Source organism: Caenorhabditis briggsae, assembly GCF_000004555.2.
Source record: "Caenorhabditis briggsae complete genome, chrV, whole genome shotgun sequence".
Taxonomy (NCBI): Eukaryota; Metazoa; Nematoda; class Chromadorea; order Rhabditida; family Rhabditidae; genus Caenorhabditis; species Caenorhabditis briggsae.
The window spans coordinates 1224189-1245667 of record NC_013488.2 but is presented as its reverse complement, the minus strand read 5'-3'; the positions used below and the strand labels follow the sequence as shown (position 1 = coordinate 1245667).

Below are 21479 nucleotides of genomic sequence, written 5' to 3'. Positions count from 1 at the left end.
TAAACAATATAAAAACATTTTAATTAATTAATTATTCATCATAATATCAGCTACATTTTATCAGTTGTAAATTTTTTGATATCTCTTACAGGAACCGAGATAATTAAGCTCAAAGTGCTCGTCTACAATAGGTTACTCACTGCAATTACTTCCGTTGTAGGTTACATTAGCACCGATTTTTGACTGAAAAGCTAGACAAGAAATCGATGCTCTAAACAAACTTGGAGCATTCCCTTCAATTACTACATCCTTTTTTCCTCTAGCGAAAATCCTCTGAAAATTATAGTCTTTCAAAAAATTCTCTAGTTTTCAATATACTATAGATGGAAGTGAAACTTTCTTGAGATCCTTATTATTTGTGATATGAATAACAGGAAGTGTTTCTGAAAATTCAAAAAAAGTGTTTTTGTCAAAACAATAATTCTTACCGTGGAGAAAATAAATCCATCCTAACATCTTCAGAAATCTGATATTCTCCAATTCGGAATTCTGAATTGTCAATGATCCAAAAATATACACAGTATCTTCTAACTTCTCCACGTATTCCTCGTCTCCAGAAGATATCAAAACGTTGCCATAAATGATAATACAATCCGATTCCAGTTCCCGCAAACTTTTGAATTTACAAGATTTCATATCTGTTTTCCATTCGGTCTCACAAAATTTAGCTTCAAGATTTTTAAATCTCACATAGGACAGTGACACAGCTTCTTGATAAGTTATACAAAAATCTGGATGTAGATTTTCCAAATTCATAGTTGGAACCCAATCTTGCTCTAGTGTATCAACCTTTAAAACACAGTTGTAAAGTATTTGCTGTAATAGAAGCCCACCCATGCACTTTGAGCTCAATTATCTTGGCACCCCTGAGAGATATAAAAAATCTGTCAACAAATAAATTAATCATCATAATATCACCAATATTTTATCAGTTGACTAATTTTTGATAACTTTTGAAAGAACCGAGATAATTAAATTCAAAGTGAACGTATGCGCATAAAATGCTCTTAAGGTGCACTTACTTTGAGCTCAATTATCTCGGTTACTACAAAAGATATCAAAAATTTGTCAGCTAAAAAAATATTGCTTTTTGTATGATGAATAATTTATCAGCTGATTAATTTTTGACAGTTTTTGAAAGAACCGAGATAATTGAGCTCTAAGTGTACGTAAAGGTTCTGTCAGACCATTTACGGTACCCTAACCGTTCATTTTGAAGCAACTTTTCTCGGTTCCCATGAGAGATATCAAAAATCTGCTAACTGATAAAATGTTGGTGATGTTATGAAAAACATTTTATCAGTTCACAGCTTTTTGATATCTTTGATGGGAACCGAGATAATTGAACTCAAAGGTAACGTATTGGGTTGGCTCACTAACCGATACTGAATCCAGACCCAATCGCTTCATTTTTGGGTTATCATGGATATCCAGAATAACTGTTTCCAGGTTCTCAAAAGTGTTTCCTCTGATTTTCGAAAGTGATTTCAAGAATGAGAGATCCTTAAAATTGGTATAAGCTATTTCAACATTTCCTCTGATATTCGCAATTTTCGATAGAGATTTCAAATTCGAGTTGTAGGACATATTGGTTAATACCAGTCCATCAAACAACACAATACAGTTTTTAAAGTCAGGCAAATTTCTAGGAGTGATTTTTCCCGATGAACATCCACAATCTTTTCCGTTATCCAGCACTTCAATATTCTGAACACTATTGTGGAACTGTGATTCACATAATCTGGAGGCGTCCAGTTTTGAATTATCCAAAATCTCCATTTTACACTCGTGACTGGTATTGGAGACGTGGACAATGTTTTCTAGAGCTTCAGCGTCTACTAGCTCTGTGTTGTTGACTATTCTGGTTCCGACTGAAATCTACACGTGCAGAAAAAAAACATTAAACCAGCACTTACATGGAAAACAAAAGAAACTGAGAAATCCATGTAGTTGTAAAAATGAGAAACTTCGAAGTGTCGTATTCTCGATTCTTAAACCCCCTTTTAGGGTGTACATTCTATGGAACAACTTTTCCAGTGTTGCAAACGAGACATCAGTATTCTCATTAATCGTTATCAAACCACAAATCGAGTAGCAAGAAGATGGGAACAGTTTTGCAGTTTCAGAATTGATTTCAGTATAGTTAAAGGTACAATTTGGGTCTGGAACAGTTGGCATAACCGGAAACCTGTGTTAGGGACCCCTAGCGTGAACCCAATTATCTCGGTTCCGATGAGAGATATCAAAAATTTGTCCGCTGGCAAAACACTTCTGATATTATGATAAACAATTTATCAGTTGAAAACTTTTTTATATCATTCGCAGGAACCGAGATAAATAAGGTCACAGATAAAAGTTAGGAGGGTCCAAAAAAACTCACAGCAAGTGTACTCTTCCTTTATTCTTTGTAAGTCAGTCTCGAAATCCGAGAATGTTGTTGAAACCAGAATAACAAAAATCAATAAATAAGAGAACATGAGATGTTTGGCTTGTTTTTGGTTAGGAGAAAATCTAGAAAAATCTAGAAGGAAAATTTGGGGGTGTGGTTGGACACTCTTAAATTATATGCTTGGAAATATCAACAGAATTTGAATGACGCATTTATTTTTTGAAGAGCTTCAGAGAAGAATTATAATTTCAGCATTCTTCACTGGCAATGTATTCCGAAATCGAGGCTATGGCAACAGTTAGAATGACAGAGATAAAACATAACCAAGCTGAGTAGCCGAGCTGAAAATGGCTGGAATAAACAAAATAATGAACAAAAATTTACTCACAGCGATAGGGTCGGGACCCCCTTGAGGTGTGGAAATTAGATTATCAGAATTCGATGTAGCTATAATAATTATAGCGGCAACAGTTAAGATAATAGCGAGTATAGAAGCCAAATCGATAATACGGAACCATTTTCGAAGATTTGAAGAATAATCGTTGTTCTTGACTTGATAGCTGAAATTGTTTGTTTAATTTAAAAAACGAATTATAATTAAATACTAGACGTAGAAGAATATTACAACAGTTATACTAGACAAAGCCAACGTCCCTAGCATAAATGAACTAGCCAAAGTTAACCGAAGTCCACTACCCTGAAAATAATTTTGGCTTTTAGAATGTACAACAAAGTTTTTGAAAAAGAAAAATTTTACCAATTCAAGATAAGTTCTGTTACTTGTCCAATTTGGTGTGAATATGCCAAGAATATTAAAAATCAAAGAATTGAAAACAAGGAAGCCGAGAAAAGCAATCTTGACATCAGTCATTCCACTTTGATGAATTGAATTTTATAATGCACTTGGTATGGTATTTCTTATCAGGCGCTTGCATTATTTGTTCCCCTTTGGGAAGTCAGTAGTATGATATGTGAGTTGTGGGATCGAAAAATTATACAAACGCCTGATAATTCAGTTTTTCAAATATTTCGCCTTTTATGGAATGCAGACTCTTCATACAAGAAAAAAAATACAAACTCATTTATTAATCAAATTCAATTGGATTTTTTGGTATTTGTGGCCCTAAAGAGGGCCGTTGGGTTCGGTGAAGTTTGATTGTATGAATCAGAGAAAGATAATAAAATTATCCTCCGAATCCGTACAGGGTTCTTCCTTGACGCTTCAAAGCATAGACGACGTCCATGGCAGTGACGGTCTTTCTCTTGGCGTGCTCGCAGTAGGTGACGGCGTCACGGATGACGTTCTCGAGGAACACCTTGAGAACTCCACGAGTCTCCTCGTAGATGAGTCCGGAGATACGCTTGACTCCTCCTCTTCTGGCGAGACGGCGAATGGCTGGCTTCGTGATTCCTTGGATGTTGTCACGAAGAACTTTGCGATGGCGCTTGGCTCCTCCCTTTCCGAGGCCTTTTCCTCCCTTTCCACGTCCGGACATGTTGAATGCGATTGATGAAGACTCACAAGTGAGATGCTGCTGACTGTTTCCTACCGTCTTATATACGGAATCGTGAATGTCTGCGGTGAGTAGGAGGAGTCGCATTTGCGGGGACACATTACACTCATTCCGTCTGATTCTCCCCATCCCTCTCCTATTCCGAGTCTCCACCCCTCCACCGCACCCTATCTTATAACCCTCCTCCCTTCGCCGTTTTCTTCACAGTCCCAATCGGATTCCAATTGAAATGGCTCGTACCAAGCAAACCGCCCGCAAATCGACCGGAGGAAAGGCTCCAAGAAAGCAGTTGGCCACCAAGGCTGCTCGCAAGTCTGCTCCAGCTCAAGGAGGAGTCAAGAAGCCACATCGTTACCGTCCAGGAACCGTCGCTCTTCGTGAGATCAGACGTTACCAGAAGTCGACTGAGCTCCTCATCCGCAAGTTGCCATTCCAGCGACTTGTCCGTGAGATCGCTCAAGATTTCAAGACTGACCTTCGCTTCCAATCTTCCGCTGTCATGGCTCTTCAAGAGTCCGCTGAGGCTTACCTCGTCGGACTTTTCGAGGACACCAACTTGTGCGCCATCCACGCCAAGCGAGTCACCATCATGCCAAAGGACATCCAATTGGCCAGACGTATCCGAGGAGAGCGTGCTTAAATTTCCAGTTTTGGATTTTGAGACCGTTTCGATTCACTGAACCAACTCAACCGAACCCAACGGCCCTCTTTAGGGCCACAAATATCCAGAATCCTTTTCAACATGTTGTTTTAAATAAATACATAAATTTTCCTGTTTTCACCCTGTTCCTTCATTTTACTGTATATCATCAAAACCTGAAATCGGTCACAGTTTCACCAGATTTGATGTTAGGATTAGAAGCAATTTAGCAACTATTGCAATATTTTATTCAATTTATTTGATAATCTCATGCAGTGTGTTTTGTTTGTTGAACATTTCTGATTTTATATTAACAATGTTCAATGTCCTCTCCGAACTTGTGAAAGATCTTTTGAATCCAAATGACCTTCGCAGGATTAGATTAATGGTGCGATGGAAATTAGGACATTTCGTTGGGCGCCAATTTTAAATTCAAATCGTTGTACAAAGAGCGTATGCAGCTCTTCATGTTTGTACAGATGGGAGGTTCTTATCAAGAATTTGTGTTATCAATGTGTTTTGTTTGCTAATCAACATCAGTTTTGGCGGCAACATTCAAATACGAAAATTCGAATCGAAACTCTGAAAGGTGTCGGAAAGGAAATTTCTTGGTAAAACTGATTGAAAATGTACATATATTCGAAATCAAAAAACACAGAAGGAAGTTGAGTTGGAGAGCTTTGTAAATTTAAAAATCATCAAATTTTTTCTTTAAAATTGCGAAACAGCAAAAAATTGAAAATATAATTAAGCTTTATCAAAATGTGAATCAGATGGATTTTTGTAATAGTTGTGGCCCTAAAGAGGGCCGTTGGGTTCGGTAGATGGGGATCAAAGAGTGAGTTCTTAGTCCTTGTCTCCTCCAGTCTTCTTTGGGAGAAGAACAGCTTGGATGTTTGGAAGAACTCCTCCTTGGGCGATGGTGACTCCAGCCAACAGCTTGTTCAATTCCTCGTCATTACGGACGGCGAGTTGAAGATGTCTTGGGGCAATTCTGGTCTTCTTGTTGTCACGGGCAGCGTTTCCAGCCAACTCGAGAACCTCAGCAGCGAGGTATTCGAGAACGGCGGCCAGGTAAACTGGGGCTCCGGCTCCAACACGTTGAGCGTAGTTTCCTTTACGGAGAATACGATGAAGACGTCCGACTGGGAATTGGAGTCCGGCTCTCGATGAGCGGGACTTGGCCTTTCCTCCGGTCTTGGCTTTGCCTCCCTTTCCGCGTCCAGACATGGTTGATGAGTTGGTAGATGTAGAAACGATCTGAGGAGGACATGGTGGACATTTGCTTTTATATGATTCTATGGTGGGGAGGCGGAGAGAGGGGGAAGGAAGGGAAGACTGTCTATTCGGTTCTTCTGGCAACACCAAGGGTGTGTCCCCGCAGATACTCCGCCCCTCCACCGCAGAAACACTCAAATAGAAAAGCGAACAACCCGTAGCTTCACACTTGTCAACTGACCAGTCCCAATCTCTCACCATGCCACCAAAGCCATCCGCCAAGGGAGCCAAAAAGGCCGCCAAGACCGTCACGAAGCCAAAGGACGGAAAGAAGAGAAGAGCCCACCGCAAGGAATCCTACTCTGTGTACATCTACCGTGTGCTCAAGCAGGTCCATCCAGACACCGGAGTCTCTTCCAAGGCCATGTCGATCATGAACTCGTTCGTCAACGACGTCTTCGAGCGCATCGCCGCCGAGGCATCTCGTCTTGCTCACTACAACAAGAGATCGACCATTTCATCCCGTGAAATTCAAACGGCCGTCCGTTTGATCCTTCCAGGAGAGCTCGCCAAGCACGCCGTGTCTGAGGGAACCAAGGCTGTTACCAAGTACACCTCCAGCAAGTAAGCTATCCAGCTGAAAGCCATCCCCAACCGAACCCAACGGCCCTCTTAAGGGCCACAAATATACACAAATCCAGAATGTATTTTCAAATAAATGTATTACTTATAAACTGTTGTAAAATTATGAAACGTCTATCTAGATCACGGGCCTTCATTTGAAAATTCCGTTTCAGAGACCCCAATATGTTCACTCCAATGATTAAAACTGAACGATTCTTTGAATTCAAACAGTTTCGCGCCAAAACGAATGAAATGTGTCCTTCCCCCATTTGAATGACACATATGTCTACGAAGTGTGAGGCAACAAATGTGACCATGACAAGATGAATGTGTTTCAAAGAACAGTGGGGGAACCAATTTGAAATTTTAGAAAAAAAATGGTTGTCTGGGGACAATGGATCTGGACTAGATGAAAATAAGAATTCTGAGAATCCACAAAAACGGAACAGCTGGTTTCAAAATTTTTTATTCCCTGCAAATTTGTTTATTTTCACCGGAAATGCGTATTTATTTATTTTATTTTTTCTTGAGAATAGATAAGAACCCAGACTGTATAAGAACCCAAATTGTATAGTATGGAAAAATAACGGGAACGGAAGTGAAAATAAAACTTGTTGTCAGGACTTGTCTAAAAACAGTATTAAAGGAGGCCAGACACAAAAAAAAAGTTTTCCTGATATTTTGCATAGAGAACCCCCATGAGGGGTTGAACTCATGACAGGCAGCTCAGGGTACAGCGCCGCTACCGGCTGAGCTACGGGGGCGCGAAGGCGCCTGACGACCGATGGGATACATAAGCGCAGCGCGATTTCGTCCCCCGAACTGTCCCCCGAAATTTTTGCTGTCTCGCCTCCTTTAACAGTATATTTTGTTTCCTCATTTTCAGGGCGGTATCGTTTATCAGTTTTTTTCAGCCATTAAAATTGGGAAAATATACAACTTCTGTGATATTCGTTTATTATAAAATCTTTTTTTTTAGACCAACCTCGTCGTTTCATGATCTCAAAATGTCTGCGATAGCTTGGGAAAAGTTAGTTTTTCAATTTTTTCTTCTTCAAAAAATATCAAATTTGTTTCAGTTTCAAGCTTCATTTATCCCCGTACCTCTTTGTGATCTACACCCTGGTCTGGACTTTGGTATGCTTTTTGGTGGAATTCAGCCCAACGTTTCGATCTGGTGCCTACTGGTTATCATATAGCATATTTGGATGCTATAATTTATCAATTTCAATTCTATTTTTTGCTCTAGTTGGGTTGACAACATGGGAAAAGTGGACGGTAGGTTACCGTAGCTTCGAGCCAATTTGTCTCGGCTCCTGTGAAAGATATAAAAAACATGCCAACTGATAAGTTGTTTATCATAAAATTACAAATATTTTATCAGTTGATAACCTTTTGATATCTTCCATAAGAGCCGCGAAAAATGAGCTCAAACTTGATCATATCTCTAAAACTAATATAAATTTCAGTTTCTAAGAGTGAAGGATTCGAGAATAATTGGAATTGGTGCTACAGTCTTTTTTCTTCGGCTAGGAGCCGTCTGTAAGTTACCTACTTTTTCAAAAATCATAATAAAAATTCATTTTGAGTATTCTCATTTGCGGCGATTGTTCTCTGGGGTGTCGAATTCTTCTTGGCGTTTGCTGACGATGTTCGCCCAACGATATGCATCTTCCGGACCTGCCTCTACATCATTTTCCACGCTGCTCAACTGGTTTTCATCTGGAAAAGTCAGAAAATCGTTTTCCATTGCGACCGACTCATTGTCTACTTTGGTCTGGCGCACACCATCGCTGTGAATCTATGGGTGTGGGTGTCGCTGTGCATCGCAAAATCAGGGATAGGCAAGGATTCGAATGAGACGTACCATATAGATTATGACCGGGCATCTACATGGGCGTTACATGCGACAGAAAAACCAACAGTGGTGGACCTTATTTTTGATGTGAGTCTAATACCATACAACCATCTTACAATAGATTTTTCCAGAAGGATGAGTCCACGTTGCGAGTTGTCAAGCTTTTGGGCAGTTCTGCGATCACCCTGCTCACTGGAAACGTGGAATTCTGTCTGATTGCTGTCGGAGTCTGCCTCAGTCTTCTCTATACCGTAGCCTTCAGCGAAAACAACAATCATCATAGGAAGGCAAATTACATTGGATTCAATTACAAAAACACGGAAATCAGCTTGGCTGCTGGATACATTTTGGTGGTCATTCTTGCGCTTTGCAATATTCTTGGAAACATTCTTCGCGAAAGTCACTACTTGAAGGCAGCTGGAATGATAATGGGGATCTTCGGCTTGTCATATTATTCGATTTCCATCATTGTCTGTCTCGTTGTCTTCCATTGTCTGTTCGCCCACATTATTCGAAATCAAGAGTTCATGCTATCCGAGAGTCGGGATGCAATGCCTCACGAGAAAACCATCAATGTCATTTTTCTTCTAGTCGGAGCCAGTGGAGAAGTATTGTATTGCTACATGGGATTGCTTGGTGTGATTCGTGGAGATGATTTGTCAGATGACAAAGGACTTGCCCTCGCTACTTTTGTCATTCGGGCGTTCGAAGTCCTAGTTCAATCCCTTCTTCTATTCTATCTTTTGAAAAGAGGAAGTCGGATAGAGCCATGCGGAACAATTGGAAAGCAGTCGATTACATTTTTGATTGTTTTGAATCTCATTTTGTTTGGGTTCCACACCATGGAAGGTACGGTAAAACCTCTAATAGAAGGACCACTCAAGCTTGAGTCTTTTTTTGGCTCCTCTGCAAAATTTCAAAAATGTGTCAACTGATCAATTGTTTATCATAATATAACCAATATTTTATCAGTTGACAGTTTTTTAAAATATCTCTTATAGGAACCGAAATAAATGAGCTCAAAGTAAGTGCACCGTGAACACATTTTGGGTTCATACGTACATTTCGAGCTCAATTATCTCGGTTCCTATGAGAGGTATCAAAAATCTGACAACTAACAAATTCTTTTGGGAGGGGGGGGGGAGCTCAAAGTTCACCAGTTCGCGGCCGCGGCAGCCAAAGTGCTGGAGTTTTCTATGCCATTTTGTTGTCCACTTGGACTCCGCGGCTAGTTAGAAATTCCTTGAGTCATTGTAGTGATTTACGAGCCAAATTTAAAGGCGCATGGAATTTCCTGCACGGATTCCGCTTGGCTGGCCATGGAGATCACATGGACATGCAAATGGTCTAAGAAACTTTAGTATTTTTGACTACCGCGGCTACAGTAAATTGCTGGTTGCTCATTTTCCAATTCCAGGCTCAATCCGTTCATTCGGGTTTCCGGACAAACTCGATAGCACCAGCAAATTATTTTTCAAGATCAGTCTTCCACTCGTGGTGTTCTTCCGCTTCCATGCGTCGGTCTGTTTTGCCGAGATATGGAAAATGTACTTCCATCTGGACCCCAGGACCTGTAATTCTTCTGAGAGAGCCCCAAGCTCGCTATCTGTGATTACACAAAATCTCAATGCGGAGACTACCCAACGATCGGCAGAGACTCTCATGGAGTCTCCTATTCTGGACGAATACCAGCCGATGGATCGTATACTAAATCTGAATACTGTATGAGAATATTTATTGTTAAATTTAAAATAAAAACTAAAATAAACACATGAAAAGGGACTTTGAGCCGGTTGACCCGCAAAAAGACACACAAGGGATAATAGTACGAAAATAGAAGCGGCTGAGATCAGACAAGTTTAACAAACCTGCAACGCGTGTTGAGAGAGAATGAATGGACAAAATATGGATAAGGCAAGATGACAAACATAAGTGGACTAGTGATATCTTAGGCCATATCGATGCTATCAATGCTTGGTGTTGATGGCGCTTTCGATGATTTTGACATCTTTTTGTTATTTGGGTCTTGTTGCATTGATGCTTTGCTCTTGGCCCACCATTGAACCTGAAAAATATAGAAGATATAGAAATTAGGAAAAATATAGAAATTCAATGTTGCTTTTTTTACCTCAGTGGATCCCCACACGTTGAAAATGACAATTGGGAAGATGGCAATAACGGTTGAAATATAGAAAACCAAGTTCCACTCGGCAGCGGTGCGATCCTTAACAATCATCTTGGTGATGATTGGATGAATGATTCCGGAAACAGCAACGAAGAAGAACGTGAATCCAGTGACAGCTCCAGAGTAAGCAGGAGCCACGGAAACAAGAGCAAGCTGACATCCAGGGGTGTGGAGTCCAGCGGAAGCCATGGAAAGGCAGAGGAACAGAACAGCCATCCAAGCATGAGACTTATCGAGGAAGGTAGCAGCTAAGAGGAAAACTCCCAATCCAATGGATCCAATTGAGTTGAGAACTTTGCAGATGGTGTCCTTCTTCCAGCTGGTGTTCTTTTGAAGCCACGTGTTCAAGTAGGAAGATCCAATTTTAGCGAACCAAAGGGAGACAGTTGGGAGAGCAGAGAGGATACCGTTCTCTGTGGAATGATAGTGATGAACATCATGGAGATAGGATGGCAAGAACATGATCAAGGTCATCAGTGGGAACTCGTGGCAGACCAGAGAGATAACGGAAGCCCAGACAGCTCCAGAAGTGAGAATGTTCTTCCATGGGACCTTTCTCTCGGTTCTCTTCTTTCCAACATCTTCGGATTGGTTGGAGATAGTGATAAATTTCAATTCGTTATCAGTAATGCAAGTTTGTTTGGATGGCTTGTCGGCGCCGAGGAAGATGTAGGAGAAGATGAAGATAATTCCAATGAATCCGGAGAGGTAGAAGATTGATGGCCATCCACCGAAGATTTCAGTTTGAGAGCAAAGGGCTCCTGCTGCTGGGATGATAATGAGGGTTCCTGAAAATCATATTGTTTGAAAAAAAAAAACATTAATGGTTGAAACTTGGTACAGTATTCAAGGATACATAGAGTTCTTGGGTTACATTGGTTCTAAGAATACATGGGGTTTGTGGTATGTTTTTACACTGTCTCGATTTTAACTCAGAGTTATAGGCTTTGGCCAAAACGCCTTACAGTCCAAGACTGCATGTACCTTAACAAAGTAAGAACTCGATCTATCCTTTCATCCTAGATATTGGAATTTGAAAAAAATAACTCACCGATTTGTCTTCCACCAGTAGCCAATCCTAAAGCATAACTTCTCTCGGATGTTGGGAACCATCTGGTGATCAAAGAGTTCATAGCTGGTTGCAAGAGAGCATCAGCGAATCCAACCAAAAACCGACTGAAAATCGCCCAGTAAACGCTGATTGGTGCCATAAATGGAAGTGTCAAATTGGCAAGAGATGCAATGGCAACACTGACAAGGATCATGTATTTGGCATTGAATTTATCAGCCATGCCACCAGTGAACAACATTACTAGGAGACCTGCGTTGAAGGCAGAGAAGATGTATCCCTGTTCATCAGAAGACCAATCTAGAAGAGGTGCCGCGTTTTCGGGATACGTCTCGTTGTCATAGGTGACCGAGGAATTGACCATGCAGACGATGGCCATTCCCATGTTGCTGTTCATCAGATGGACGCTGAAAATTAATAATTTTAATATCAAGTTTTGAAATTAAAATTGCATACCATCCGAAACAGAAGCATAACATGATAGATGTCATGAATCTCCACGACGGAAACCACCGATAGGTAAGAGGCCGTTGCTGTGAAGGAATGCCATCGCTGATCGGATGTACTGATGACATTGATCGCAGTAACTGATCTGGAAAAACGGTTTTGTAAGATTTCAAAATTGAAAATGTGGGGATGTGAAAGTAGTAATGCTCTACGGTCGCTTATCATTTTATATGCCAGTTGTTTGCCCCGTTGCCTCCTCCCTCCGGTAGAGGTTGGGGAAGAAGATGGTAACCGGAAATTGGCATCAGGAAAGGGGCACAGAGAAGCAGAAGGATTACTCTTCTTCTGCGCCCCGGGAAGATGGGGTGGATTGGGAGAAAAAGTACACTTTCCGTCTGGACTCTCTCCGCGTGCTCATCAGTATTGTCGCGTGCGGCTGATATCTCTCTCGCACCCCGCGGAACGATATTGCTCCGTGGAGCACAGAGAGAGGGGACGGAAAAAACGGTGGGGGGGGGGGGGGGTTGTTAACCTCTCAGGGGAAGGGTGCAGAGGTTAACAACTTTTTTCTGGGAGTCGATTTCATCAGAAACAAGTTATTTTACAAGGTCGGGAGCTGTGTTTAGTCTGTGATCTTGTGTGTGTGTCTGCAGAAAGCAACTGTTTTAGATCTTTTGAGCGCGGCACAAACTACTGTATTAACTAGTAATATTAGTAATGACGGATTCCAGATTTTAGAGCGAGATCTGTGATTCCAATTTGTCATTTTCTAAATAAGTGAGTTCAAATCATTATTTTTTGAAAAATGCTGTTTCTAGAGGCGGATGTTTTGTGGTGGCTGGTTTTTGAGGAACTATATTTAAGAATCGTTTTCCCCCACTTATGGTATATAGCCATATTAGCTAAAATTCTTACAGAATTAGTATTGGTGAGTTTTACTTTAAAGCAAAACGTAATTAACTTGAAACCTTTAATAGAAGGGCCCCTTAACTTTTAACTTTGATCCAATTTATCTCAATTCATATTAAAGATATGAAAAAGTTGCCAACTGATAAAATGTTTTTGATCTTATGATAAACAGTTTATCAGTCGGCACATTTTCGATATCTTGCACGGGAGCTGAGATAATTGAGCTCAAAGTGCAAGTCTAGCTGCGGCATCCTTACATTGGAGTGTTTAAGGTAATTATGAAATTCAAAATTCTCTTCTCATGGTATTTTGATTACTAATCATTCCAATTTCATCTTTGTCAACAGCCAGTAATTCAAAAAAAACTAAAAAATTAGCTCAAAGTTGGCATCTAGGGGACACATAAGCATTTACTGTATCTCATGATGATCCTGATGACTTACTGTTAACCCTGTATTAAAAGGGCTCTCACAAGTTTAAACTCAATTATCTCAATTCCTATCCAATATATCAAAAAGGTGCCAACTGACAAAACACTTCTGATATTATGATAAACAAATTATCAGTTGGCAACTTTTTCATATCTTTGACAGGAATCGATATAAATTGGCTCAAAGTACAGGTTTTACAGTAAAGCTGTTTTTTCTCAATCTTCAAAGTGTTATCAGCTGTACTAAACTATAGAAGCCACAAGCATCACTTTCTCACACATGCACTCAAAAATTTCAAGAAGCATTGAGGTAGTAGAAGAAGCGTTCGAAAGAGCGCAAATGTATAAGATGTTTGTGTGTGTGTGTGTGTGTGAAAAGTCTCTTGGGCAGTGATCAGTAGCCGCCTAGAATCAGAGAGACAGGCGCCGCGCGGACTCCAACACGCGTCAAAAAGGTTTTTCGCGCATATTTTGCGGAAATGCCAATGCCCAATGCACACACGGGGAAGGGGACAGTATTTTTTTGACGGGCCGTCTTTTCAAAAGACCTGATATATATTTCAACTGTTTCGTTTAGTGTGGGAAAGAGAGAAGTGACAGTTCTGAAGCTGAATCGAACAGCTATGGGGTTACTGTAGATACCGTAAAACCTGCAATAGAAGGACCCTCTCTTGGTTCCTGTCAAAGATATCAAAACGCTGTCAACTGATAACTTGTTTATCATAACTTCAGGACTGTTTTGTCAGTTGACACATTTTTGATAGCTTGGATTATAACTGAGATAATTGAGCTCAAACTGGGTGCCCTTCTATTACAGGTCTTACGGTAGTTTTAATAGATTTTCGATTTCTAAAAAAACCAATGAAACAAGCCTTGACGGAGAAAAAAATCACAAATCTTGATATAATTTTTTTCGGGCTTATCCTAAAACCTACAATCCCTAGCTTATCTTCTTGTACCTCCACGCCTCCTAAAAATTTTCAGACGTACCTGGTGACTTGGCCACATCATCGTAGCTGATTTTCACCGACTTTTTAGTGAGCACCACCATTTTTTAGCAAAAGTTGCGGAATATCAGAAAACTGTAGGGTAACTTCCTCTACCTTCATTTATATACTCATCTTATCCTTGTTTAGTTGTGTTTATTCCGTGTCATTACTCCTCTCTCGGGTATCAGTCCAAACTAGGCGTGTAATTGAGCTCAAGAACCCCGTCGCGCACGTTTTACAACTCTTTGCTCCTGTTTGTATGTATCTGTATCTCTTGTCTCTACTCTCACAACATGTTTGTTCAGTTTCACTATCGGAAGAAGATGAAACCGCCGATAGGACCTCCGTAAGCGGGAGAAAGTACAGCGATCATGTTGCTGCACACGTTCGAAATTTCGCAGTTGATCTTGAAAGAGTCTAAGTCGCCTTTTTTTTCATTTCCTTTCTCTCTTTAGACCTTTGTAAATAGATAAAAAGAGTAACTGATAGTTTGGAAAACGGAGCAAAAAAAGGTTGAGGATTAGACTTTTGCACAAAACCGTTCTTTGTGCTACATTTGTGTCAGCTAATGGAAAGGAAATCAGATGGATGAGAGAAGTCACGTAGATCTCGAAATTTGGAACAGTTTTTGTTGATTTCTCAAGACCAACATGAGTGCAGAAAGTTACAGTTATTTAGCCAGGACCTAATTTTTAGTCATAGTGTCTAGCCCTCAAACTGTCAACTTTAAGCTCTTATATCTCATCTCTGGTGAAAGATACAAAAGATGTGTAAACTGATAAAATGTTTATCGTAATATCGAAAGCATTTTGTCAGTTGACAAATTTTTGATATCTTTCACAGGAAGCAAGATAAATTGGGTCAAAGATAAACATAAAAAAGGGGGGAGGGGGTTCTGTTACAGTTTTTATGGTACTTGCACTTTGAGCGCAACTATCTTGGCTCCCATGCCACATATCAAAATTTTGTAAATTGATAAAATTTTATTGATATTATGATAAACAATTTATCAGTTGCCAGCTTTTTTATATGTTTCACAGGATCTGAGATAAATTGGGTCACAGTTAGAAGCCCTTCAATTACAGATTTTTCGGTAGCCTTATTTATTTTTCTAGCACAACAAATGATATAACCATAGAACTAGATTTCATTTCGGCTTCATGTACGGTCGTTTCAGAAAGTCTGGAAAACTTATTTTTGGAAGATTACATCCAGACTGAAATCCAGATTATACTACTTATAGATATGGTCGGGATATTTCAGATTTAAAATCTTTAAAGATTTAAAATCTTTTCAGATTTAAAATCTCTAAAAAGGTCGGGATATTTCAGATTTAAAATCTTTAAATTTAAAATCTCTCTTTTTTGACCTCAGAATTTCCTCATACCCATCTACATTATTTCGTAACCCATCTTAATCCACTCAACCAAAATAAACTAGCTCCCCTATTTCTAAACCTGTCTGTTTGTCCATCTTCAAAGGTCACCCTTAGACTTGACTCATTTCGAATTCTTATTCGAGGAATCTAAAGATTTCGAAATTCCTGAGGAATCGGAATCGGAATTCTATTCAATACCGTACGACAGTGACGTACCATACTTTTTGCCTCATTCTTTGTAAGGAAGTGACGTCTCAAATACTCAAAAAAGTGTCCTACGCATCACATGGAGCATCTTCCGCGCGGCCAGCAGCTGCCGTATACGGAAATCGGGTTTCGGGAAGTGTGCATCATCATCACCCATTTTTCTTTCAAATGGTGTGTGCTCGGGAGGCTCCGCACCGTCTCGTATTGTTTTTTTTTTCTGTGTTATGTGTCTCGAGAATGGATGGAAAAGAAGGAATAGATTACGAAACAAAACATGGTGCATATTTGGAATTTCTCCTGGAATCCTGGGTTCAAAATCTTATCTATATACTTCATCTTGCTTTCTGCTGGACTCCATTTTAAACTGAGACACTCTCTTCTCCAAGATATTTAAGTACCCAATTTCACCTGGATGATGTCTTCTATAGCGTCGTTAAAAAGAAGCAAAAGTGTACCTATAGAGAGCCAATTGTTCCGAATGGCTGATGAAAATTACAACATTCAGAAAACGATGAAAGATTCAGTTGAGGAGGGGGGTGGATTACTATTTGCTTGGCAAATAGGTACTGTTGTTTTTTTTTTTGCAAAAAAAATATTGGGCTCAAAAACAAGAGGATCGTATGGGTTGAGTTACTTGCGTGGGAGCAAGGAAAAACAAGTACAAAACATTTTGGACCGAGGATTCTGACCTCGAAGCAGAGACAAAAGAAAACTGAATGATCAAAAATGGGATGATACGGTTTGCGGTCAAAATGGCCTAGGTGCGAAATGATGCGTTCAGAGTCAAGTGGGGTCACCGATAAATAAATATATGACTGTTCTCAGATCTTAGGAATCTAGGACCCCCATCCATATGCTCTCCTTCTTGGAACCCGCCGACACATCGGGTGCAACTGACTCCTGTGACTGTGCCTTTTAACTTGTCACCAAAGTTTGACTTTGGTCCGGTTTTCCGGAGAGCACTATCACCGGCACACGCGCGTGAGTCTTTTCTCTCCCCCCGAAAGATGATCTCATTAAACATTCGGAGCCAAAAAGTCAAGTGCAAACAGACTAACCTGTATCTTTATGCATCATCGTCTGGGAGCAGCTGAAGCTGGAATTGAAGTGTGCGCAAGTTTGCAAGAGAGGCGAGTAGACAATGTATGTGTGATGGTCTAAAATGGAAATATAGGTAACTGAGACTGACACCACCGGGAGGAGCCCAAATGTCTCGGACACACGCAAGAGTACGCAAGCTGGTATATGACGGGAGGGCGCTGCTGGCAACAACCTCCCCTTTTTGACGAGAGATGGGCGAGGTAAAAGGAAGATGATTCTTCTCTTTTTGCTCTCCATTTTCAAAGCAAGAAAACAGGCGGCGTCTCCGACGTTCCGACGCTCTCTCCCCAACATTCCCATTCCATCGGTTGCTGCGAGAATCATTCGCTCTCGCATCTTTTCCGCCTCCGATTCGCACACGAGAGGAGCTTCCGTAAGAGGTCGGAGGGCGGAGCCCCGGGCGCCCGAGAACCCACGGCGTGTGCTCCTACCTGCCATCATCACCCGTGCAAGAGAGAGCAAGATCATACGAGAGGGAGGGAGAGAGTCAATCTGACTGGGTGGAGTCTGATTGGGATCCTGCGCAACCGAGGCGACGGCGGCGGGCGCTGTGCTCCTGTTCCATGACCTCTCGCAAATCAATCGGGTCATTATCCCATCTCGCACCAGAGAAGGTGCTCTCTAGTCGTCTGCGTCGCCTCCCAGGCCCCGACACCAGATCAGATTCTACGGTTATCATCACCCAACTAGTCCGCCCGTGGGGTGAGCAGGAGCAGCCCCCCCTAGTAGTGTGAGACACAGACTCCACCTTTCCGCGCGCACTCTTATAAGCCTATCTGGCTCCGCACCGCCGACCGTCAGTGCACTTCATTTTCTCATCATCAAGAAGCTCATTCATTTCAAATCTATCTCTTCCGTATGCCCTTCCTCTCACACGTGTAACTCTTCTCTTCCTTACTTTTACTCTTTCAGAAACTTCGGATCTTCCGAACCAAACTTTCAAACTTCCTTTTCATTCACACTTCTCATCCCCCATCCTACTGTCATGTGCGGCATTTGGGCCATAATTGGCGAACAAGTCACCCCACAACAGCAGGATGCGTTCATGAAGATCGTGGGCCGTGGTCCAGATCTTACTGTACTGGATGAGGTCCAACCGAATGTACATTTGGGATTCCATCGCTTAGCAATTGTTATGGTAAGGAATTTCAATTCCCATTTCTCATGTAACATACTTTTTTGAAGCCCGGAGATACTCCAAGCGCTCAACCAATTGTCGGCGGCGGTTTGTCTGTCGTTTGCAATGGAGAGATCTACAACCATCAGTCGCTGAAGGTAATCAACTTTTGATCTGATTTCTGATTGGACTTTTGAGAGTTGCAGATCGATTGCCCTTACACTTTGAAAAATGGTGGAAGCGATTGTGCAGCAATCATTACGTCATTCATCAAGCACAGTGAGTTTTTGGTCTGGTTTTTTGTTGTCTTTGAGATGGGCTGTTTGACCTCCCCCACTCGAAAAAACATCTAAAACAAAAACAAAGCACGACCTATTGATCTTTTTATAGATGAAGACCTCAAGGAGACCTGCGCTTCGTTAGATGGAGTCTTCGCTTTCATCATGGCAGACTCAAAGAACGTCTACATCGGACGAGACCCCATCGGAGTCAGACCACTTTTCTATGGGTACAATTTGAACGGTAAGGAGACACGGCTGCCAACCAGTCTACTTAGGCCAAAAAATCAAACAAATGCAGAGACACATTAGATTTCCAGTCAACAGACACACTCGAAATTCTCAAACAAAAGACGTCATTTTCAGGTTCCCTTCTCATTGGGTCCGAAGTCAAATGTATTGAGGAATTGTGCGAGAGAGTGGAATATTTCCCACCTGGATGCTGTGCGACGATCAGCTTGGCAGCTCCGAGCAGACCTATTCAGCCACAGCAGTACTATTCGGTTCCAAGCATTGCGGATAGATTTTTGAGCATTGAATGCACACAAACCTTGGTTCGAGATATTCTCGTAAAGTCTGTTGAGAAACGATTGATGGGAAATCGCAACTTCGGATTCATGTTGTCAGGAGGACTTGATTCCTCGCTGATCGCTTCCATTGCCACCAGATTTTTGAAGCAGAAACCAGTCGCTTTCTCGGTTGGATTTGAAGACTCTCCGGATCTCGAGGCCGCTCGGAAAGTGGCTGACTACCTGAAAATCCCACATGAAGTTCTCGTGATCACGCCACAGCAATGTGTTGATATTATTCCAGGTAACCCACCCACTATTATTGACTCAACCCCTAATATTTATCCGTCTGTTTCAGAGGTGGTATTCGCTCTGGAAACATTTGACCCACTGATCATCCGATGTGGAATCGCCCACTATCTCCTTTGTCAACACATCTCAAAGAGCTCAGATGTGAAGGTTCTGTTATCAGGAGAGGGAGCAGATGAGCTCTTCGGAAGTTATGCTTATATGCAAAGAGCACCAAATGCTCTTCACCTCCACAAGGAAATCCTCCGCAGAATGCAACATCTCCACCAGTACGATGTGCTCCGCTGCGATCGTTCCACCTCTTGCCATGGCCTTGAAATCCGTGTTCCATTCCTTGACAAAAGATTCATTGACCTAGTTAGCCGTCTTCCACCAACCTACAAATTGATGCCAATGAAATTGGAGAAACATCTGTTGAGAAGTGCCTTTGAAGGATGGTTGCCGGATGAGGTTCTTTGGAGAAGCAAGGAAGGATTTGCTGAGGCTCTGGGAAAAACTGATTTAGGTGATATTTTGGCTAGTCATTGTGATAAGCTGATTTCGAAGGAATTGTACGAGCAACGGGCGGAGCGCTTTCCGGACAGGACGCCAGAAACGACAGAGGAATATTGGTATCGCCAGATTTTCGAGGAAACTTTTGTCTATGATAAGATGGGACACTTGGTGCACACCAAGGTTTATAGGTGAGTCTGATTTTGTTTGAAACCTTTTTAACATAAAAAACGTAACTTGCTTTTTTTGGCTGCTCAGTCATACCGTAAAATCTGTAATAGAAGGTCAACCTAACTTTGAACTTTGAATCAATTTATCTCGGTTCTTTCAAAAGGTATCATAAAAGTTTCAAGTAAAAAATTGTTCATCATAATGTCACCAATATTTTATCAGTTTACGAATTCTTGATTTCTCTTCTAGGAGCCGAGATAATTGAGCTCAAAGGCACATAAAGGGTGGGCTACGGTAACCACAATCGTTTTTGGCTGCCGTGCCAATAATTTTTTCATTTTTCGAAAACAAAACATTATTTTCCAGAACCGCTGCTTGGCACCGACCCGACGAGAAAGAGAACATCATCAATTCCCCCGATTCCGAAAACATCCTGGACGTGAAATCCGACGACCTCCTCCGACTACGCCGACGATCGACTGGATCCCTTGGTGTTGCGTAATCCCCCACTTTATGATTTTCCCATTCTAGAATATTCGCTTCTTTCATGTGTCTTATATCTCCCCTTTACCCAGTTTTGCGCCTTTCATCAACCACTGAAACCCCTTTAGACCCGTTCCATTCCCCTTGATCACGTCCCCCCATGTCGAATGTATTGGTGTTGCCTTTCTCCCCCCGGTTAGACTATTTTTGTAGTTGCTCGATTAGGATATTCTCATTGTGTCTATTTTTCTCTCTTTATTTAATAATTATTTCTTAATTTTGACCTAATTTTGACCCCATTATCTATCCAATTGTTGTACATATACTTCAATGTATTTTTTGTCTTTTTTTTGCGTTGTGATAAGAAAAAAAATGGAAAATGAAGCACTTATCTTTTTTTTCGAAACCCGGATCCTTGCCTTCTTTTTCCGTACCCGTTTTCTTTCCGGTTCCTCTCAGAGCCCTTCCTGCTGATCCTCCTATGCGAAACGAGAGTCGGTATCGGCAAACAAACCCCTCCTCCTTCCTGCCTCCCTTTTTTTCCGAAATTTCGTTGATATCGAGAACTGATATAGTAGAGGAAGCATCATCTCATTGTGTCTGGCGTCTCTCTACTATTGCTCATTCGGTTGATTTTGACGTATCAAAATCATTTTCGCCTGTTCTTTCTCGTCTTCTCAGCAATGGAATGCTCTATAATTAACAAAAACTGTTAGAGAGAAATTGAGACAAAAAACACAAAAAAAATAAACGGTTTGGTTTTTAGAAGTCTCTGTGACGAGGAGACAAAGTGGCGCAGTTTTTTTTTGTTGCTCACACACAAAAAGCAAGTAATGGATGATGAGTAACTGGATTCCGGGGATGGGTGGAGGAGGAGATAAGTGGTCGAATGAATGGAGTGGGCGATAAGATGAATATTGGTATTTTGAAGTTGACATTGGACCACCTGGAGAATTTTAAACTTTTGAAAACCTTTGGGAGGTCAGGGAGTTCCAAAATTTAAAAACAGATCCTATGGAAAATCACTAACACGTTTTCAGTACAAAAACGGGCTAAAAGGGGTGTCCTTCTGGAACCGACAAATATCTCAAAAACTCGGAAATTCCGAAAAATTCTGTAAATGCAAAGTTTTGAATTTAGATCTGTTTTACATTGTCCCAAA

At 41.1% G+C, this 21479-nt stretch overlaps 9 protein-coding genes across 9 annotated transcripts; 4 read left to right on the top strand and 5 right to left on the bottom strand.

Annotated features, from left to right (window-relative positions):
• Positions 1-309: 309 nt before the first annotated feature.
• CBG01502 lies at positions 310-2477 on the bottom strand (the record flags this gene model as incomplete). Its single annotated transcript, XM_045236598.1, has 5 exons — positions 310-383; positions 429-789; positions 1381-1871; positions 1917-2162; positions 2381-2477. 5 exons carry the CDS (start codon positions 2475-2477, stop codon positions 310-312), a joined length of 1269 nt encoding a protein of 422 aa, XP_045091850.1.
• Positions 2478-2637: 160 nt separating this feature from the next.
• Positions 2638-3260, bottom strand: CBG26906 (the record flags this gene model as incomplete). The annotated part of the gene is made up of 4 exons (XM_045236597.1): positions 2638-2730; positions 2778-2949; positions 2995-3086; positions 3147-3260. 4 exons carry the CDS (start codon positions 3258-3260, stop codon positions 2638-2640), a joined length of 471 nt encoding a protein of 156 aa, XP_045098017.1.
• A 313-nt stretch (positions 3261-3573) lies between these two features.
• CBG01500 lies at positions 3574-3885 on the bottom strand (the record flags this gene model as incomplete). The annotated part of the gene is made up of 1 exon (XM_002635285.1): positions 3574-3885. The coding sequence occupies one exon, from the start codon at positions 3883-3885 to the stop codon at positions 3574-3576; it is 312 nt and encodes a 103-aa protein (XP_002635331.1).
• Positions 3886-4132: 247 nt separating this feature from the next.
• CBG01499 lies at positions 4133-4543 on the top strand (the record flags this gene model as incomplete). The annotated part of the gene is made up of 1 exon (XM_002635284.1): positions 4133-4543. One exon carries the CDS (start codon positions 4133-4135, stop codon positions 4541-4543), a length of 411 nt encoding a protein of 136 aa, XP_002635330.1.
• An 846-nt stretch (positions 4544-5389) lies between these two features.
• Positions 5390-5773, bottom strand: CBG01498 (the record flags this gene model as incomplete). The annotated part of the gene is made up of 1 exon (XM_002635283.1): positions 5390-5773. One exon carries the CDS (start codon positions 5771-5773, stop codon positions 5390-5392), a length of 384 nt encoding a protein of 127 aa, XP_002635329.1.
• A 247-nt stretch (positions 5774-6020) lies between these two features.
• Positions 6021-6389, top strand: CBG26907 (the record flags this gene model as incomplete). The annotated part of the gene is made up of 1 exon (XM_045236596.1): positions 6021-6389. One exon carries the CDS (start codon positions 6021-6023, stop codon positions 6387-6389), a length of 369 nt encoding a protein of 122 aa, XP_045098018.1.
• Positions 6390-7392: 1003 nt separating this feature from the next.
• CBG01497 lies at positions 7393-9971 on the top strand (the record flags this gene model as incomplete). Its single annotated transcript, XM_045236595.1, has 7 exons — positions 7393-7415; positions 7465-7663; positions 7855-7927; positions 7975-8330; positions 8375-9092; positions 9434-9559; positions 9661-9971. The coding sequence occupies 7 exons, from the start codon at positions 7393-7395 to the stop codon at positions 9969-9971; spliced, it is 1806 nt and encodes a 601-aa protein (XP_045091851.1).
• A 220-nt stretch (positions 9972-10191) lies between these two features.
• Positions 10192-16934, bottom strand: CBG01496 (the record flags this gene model as incomplete). The annotated part of the gene is made up of 5 exons (XM_045236594.1): positions 10192-10308; positions 10372-11216; positions 11480-11904; positions 11954-12089; positions 16916-16934. The coding sequence occupies 5 exons, from the start codon at positions 16932-16934 to the stop codon at positions 10192-10194; spliced, it is 1542 nt and encodes a 513-aa protein (XP_045091852.1).
• Positions 16935-17943: 1009 nt separating this feature from the next.
• Cbr-asns-1 lies at positions 17944-20336 on the top strand (the record flags this gene model as incomplete). The annotated part of the gene is made up of 6 exons (XM_045236593.1): positions 17944-18096; positions 18144-18233; positions 18282-18354; positions 18466-18597; positions 18720-19854; positions 20201-20336. 6 exons carry the CDS (start codon positions 17944-17946, stop codon positions 20334-20336), a joined length of 1719 nt encoding a protein of 572 aa, XP_045091853.1.
• Positions 20337-21479: the final 1143 nt, after the last annotated feature.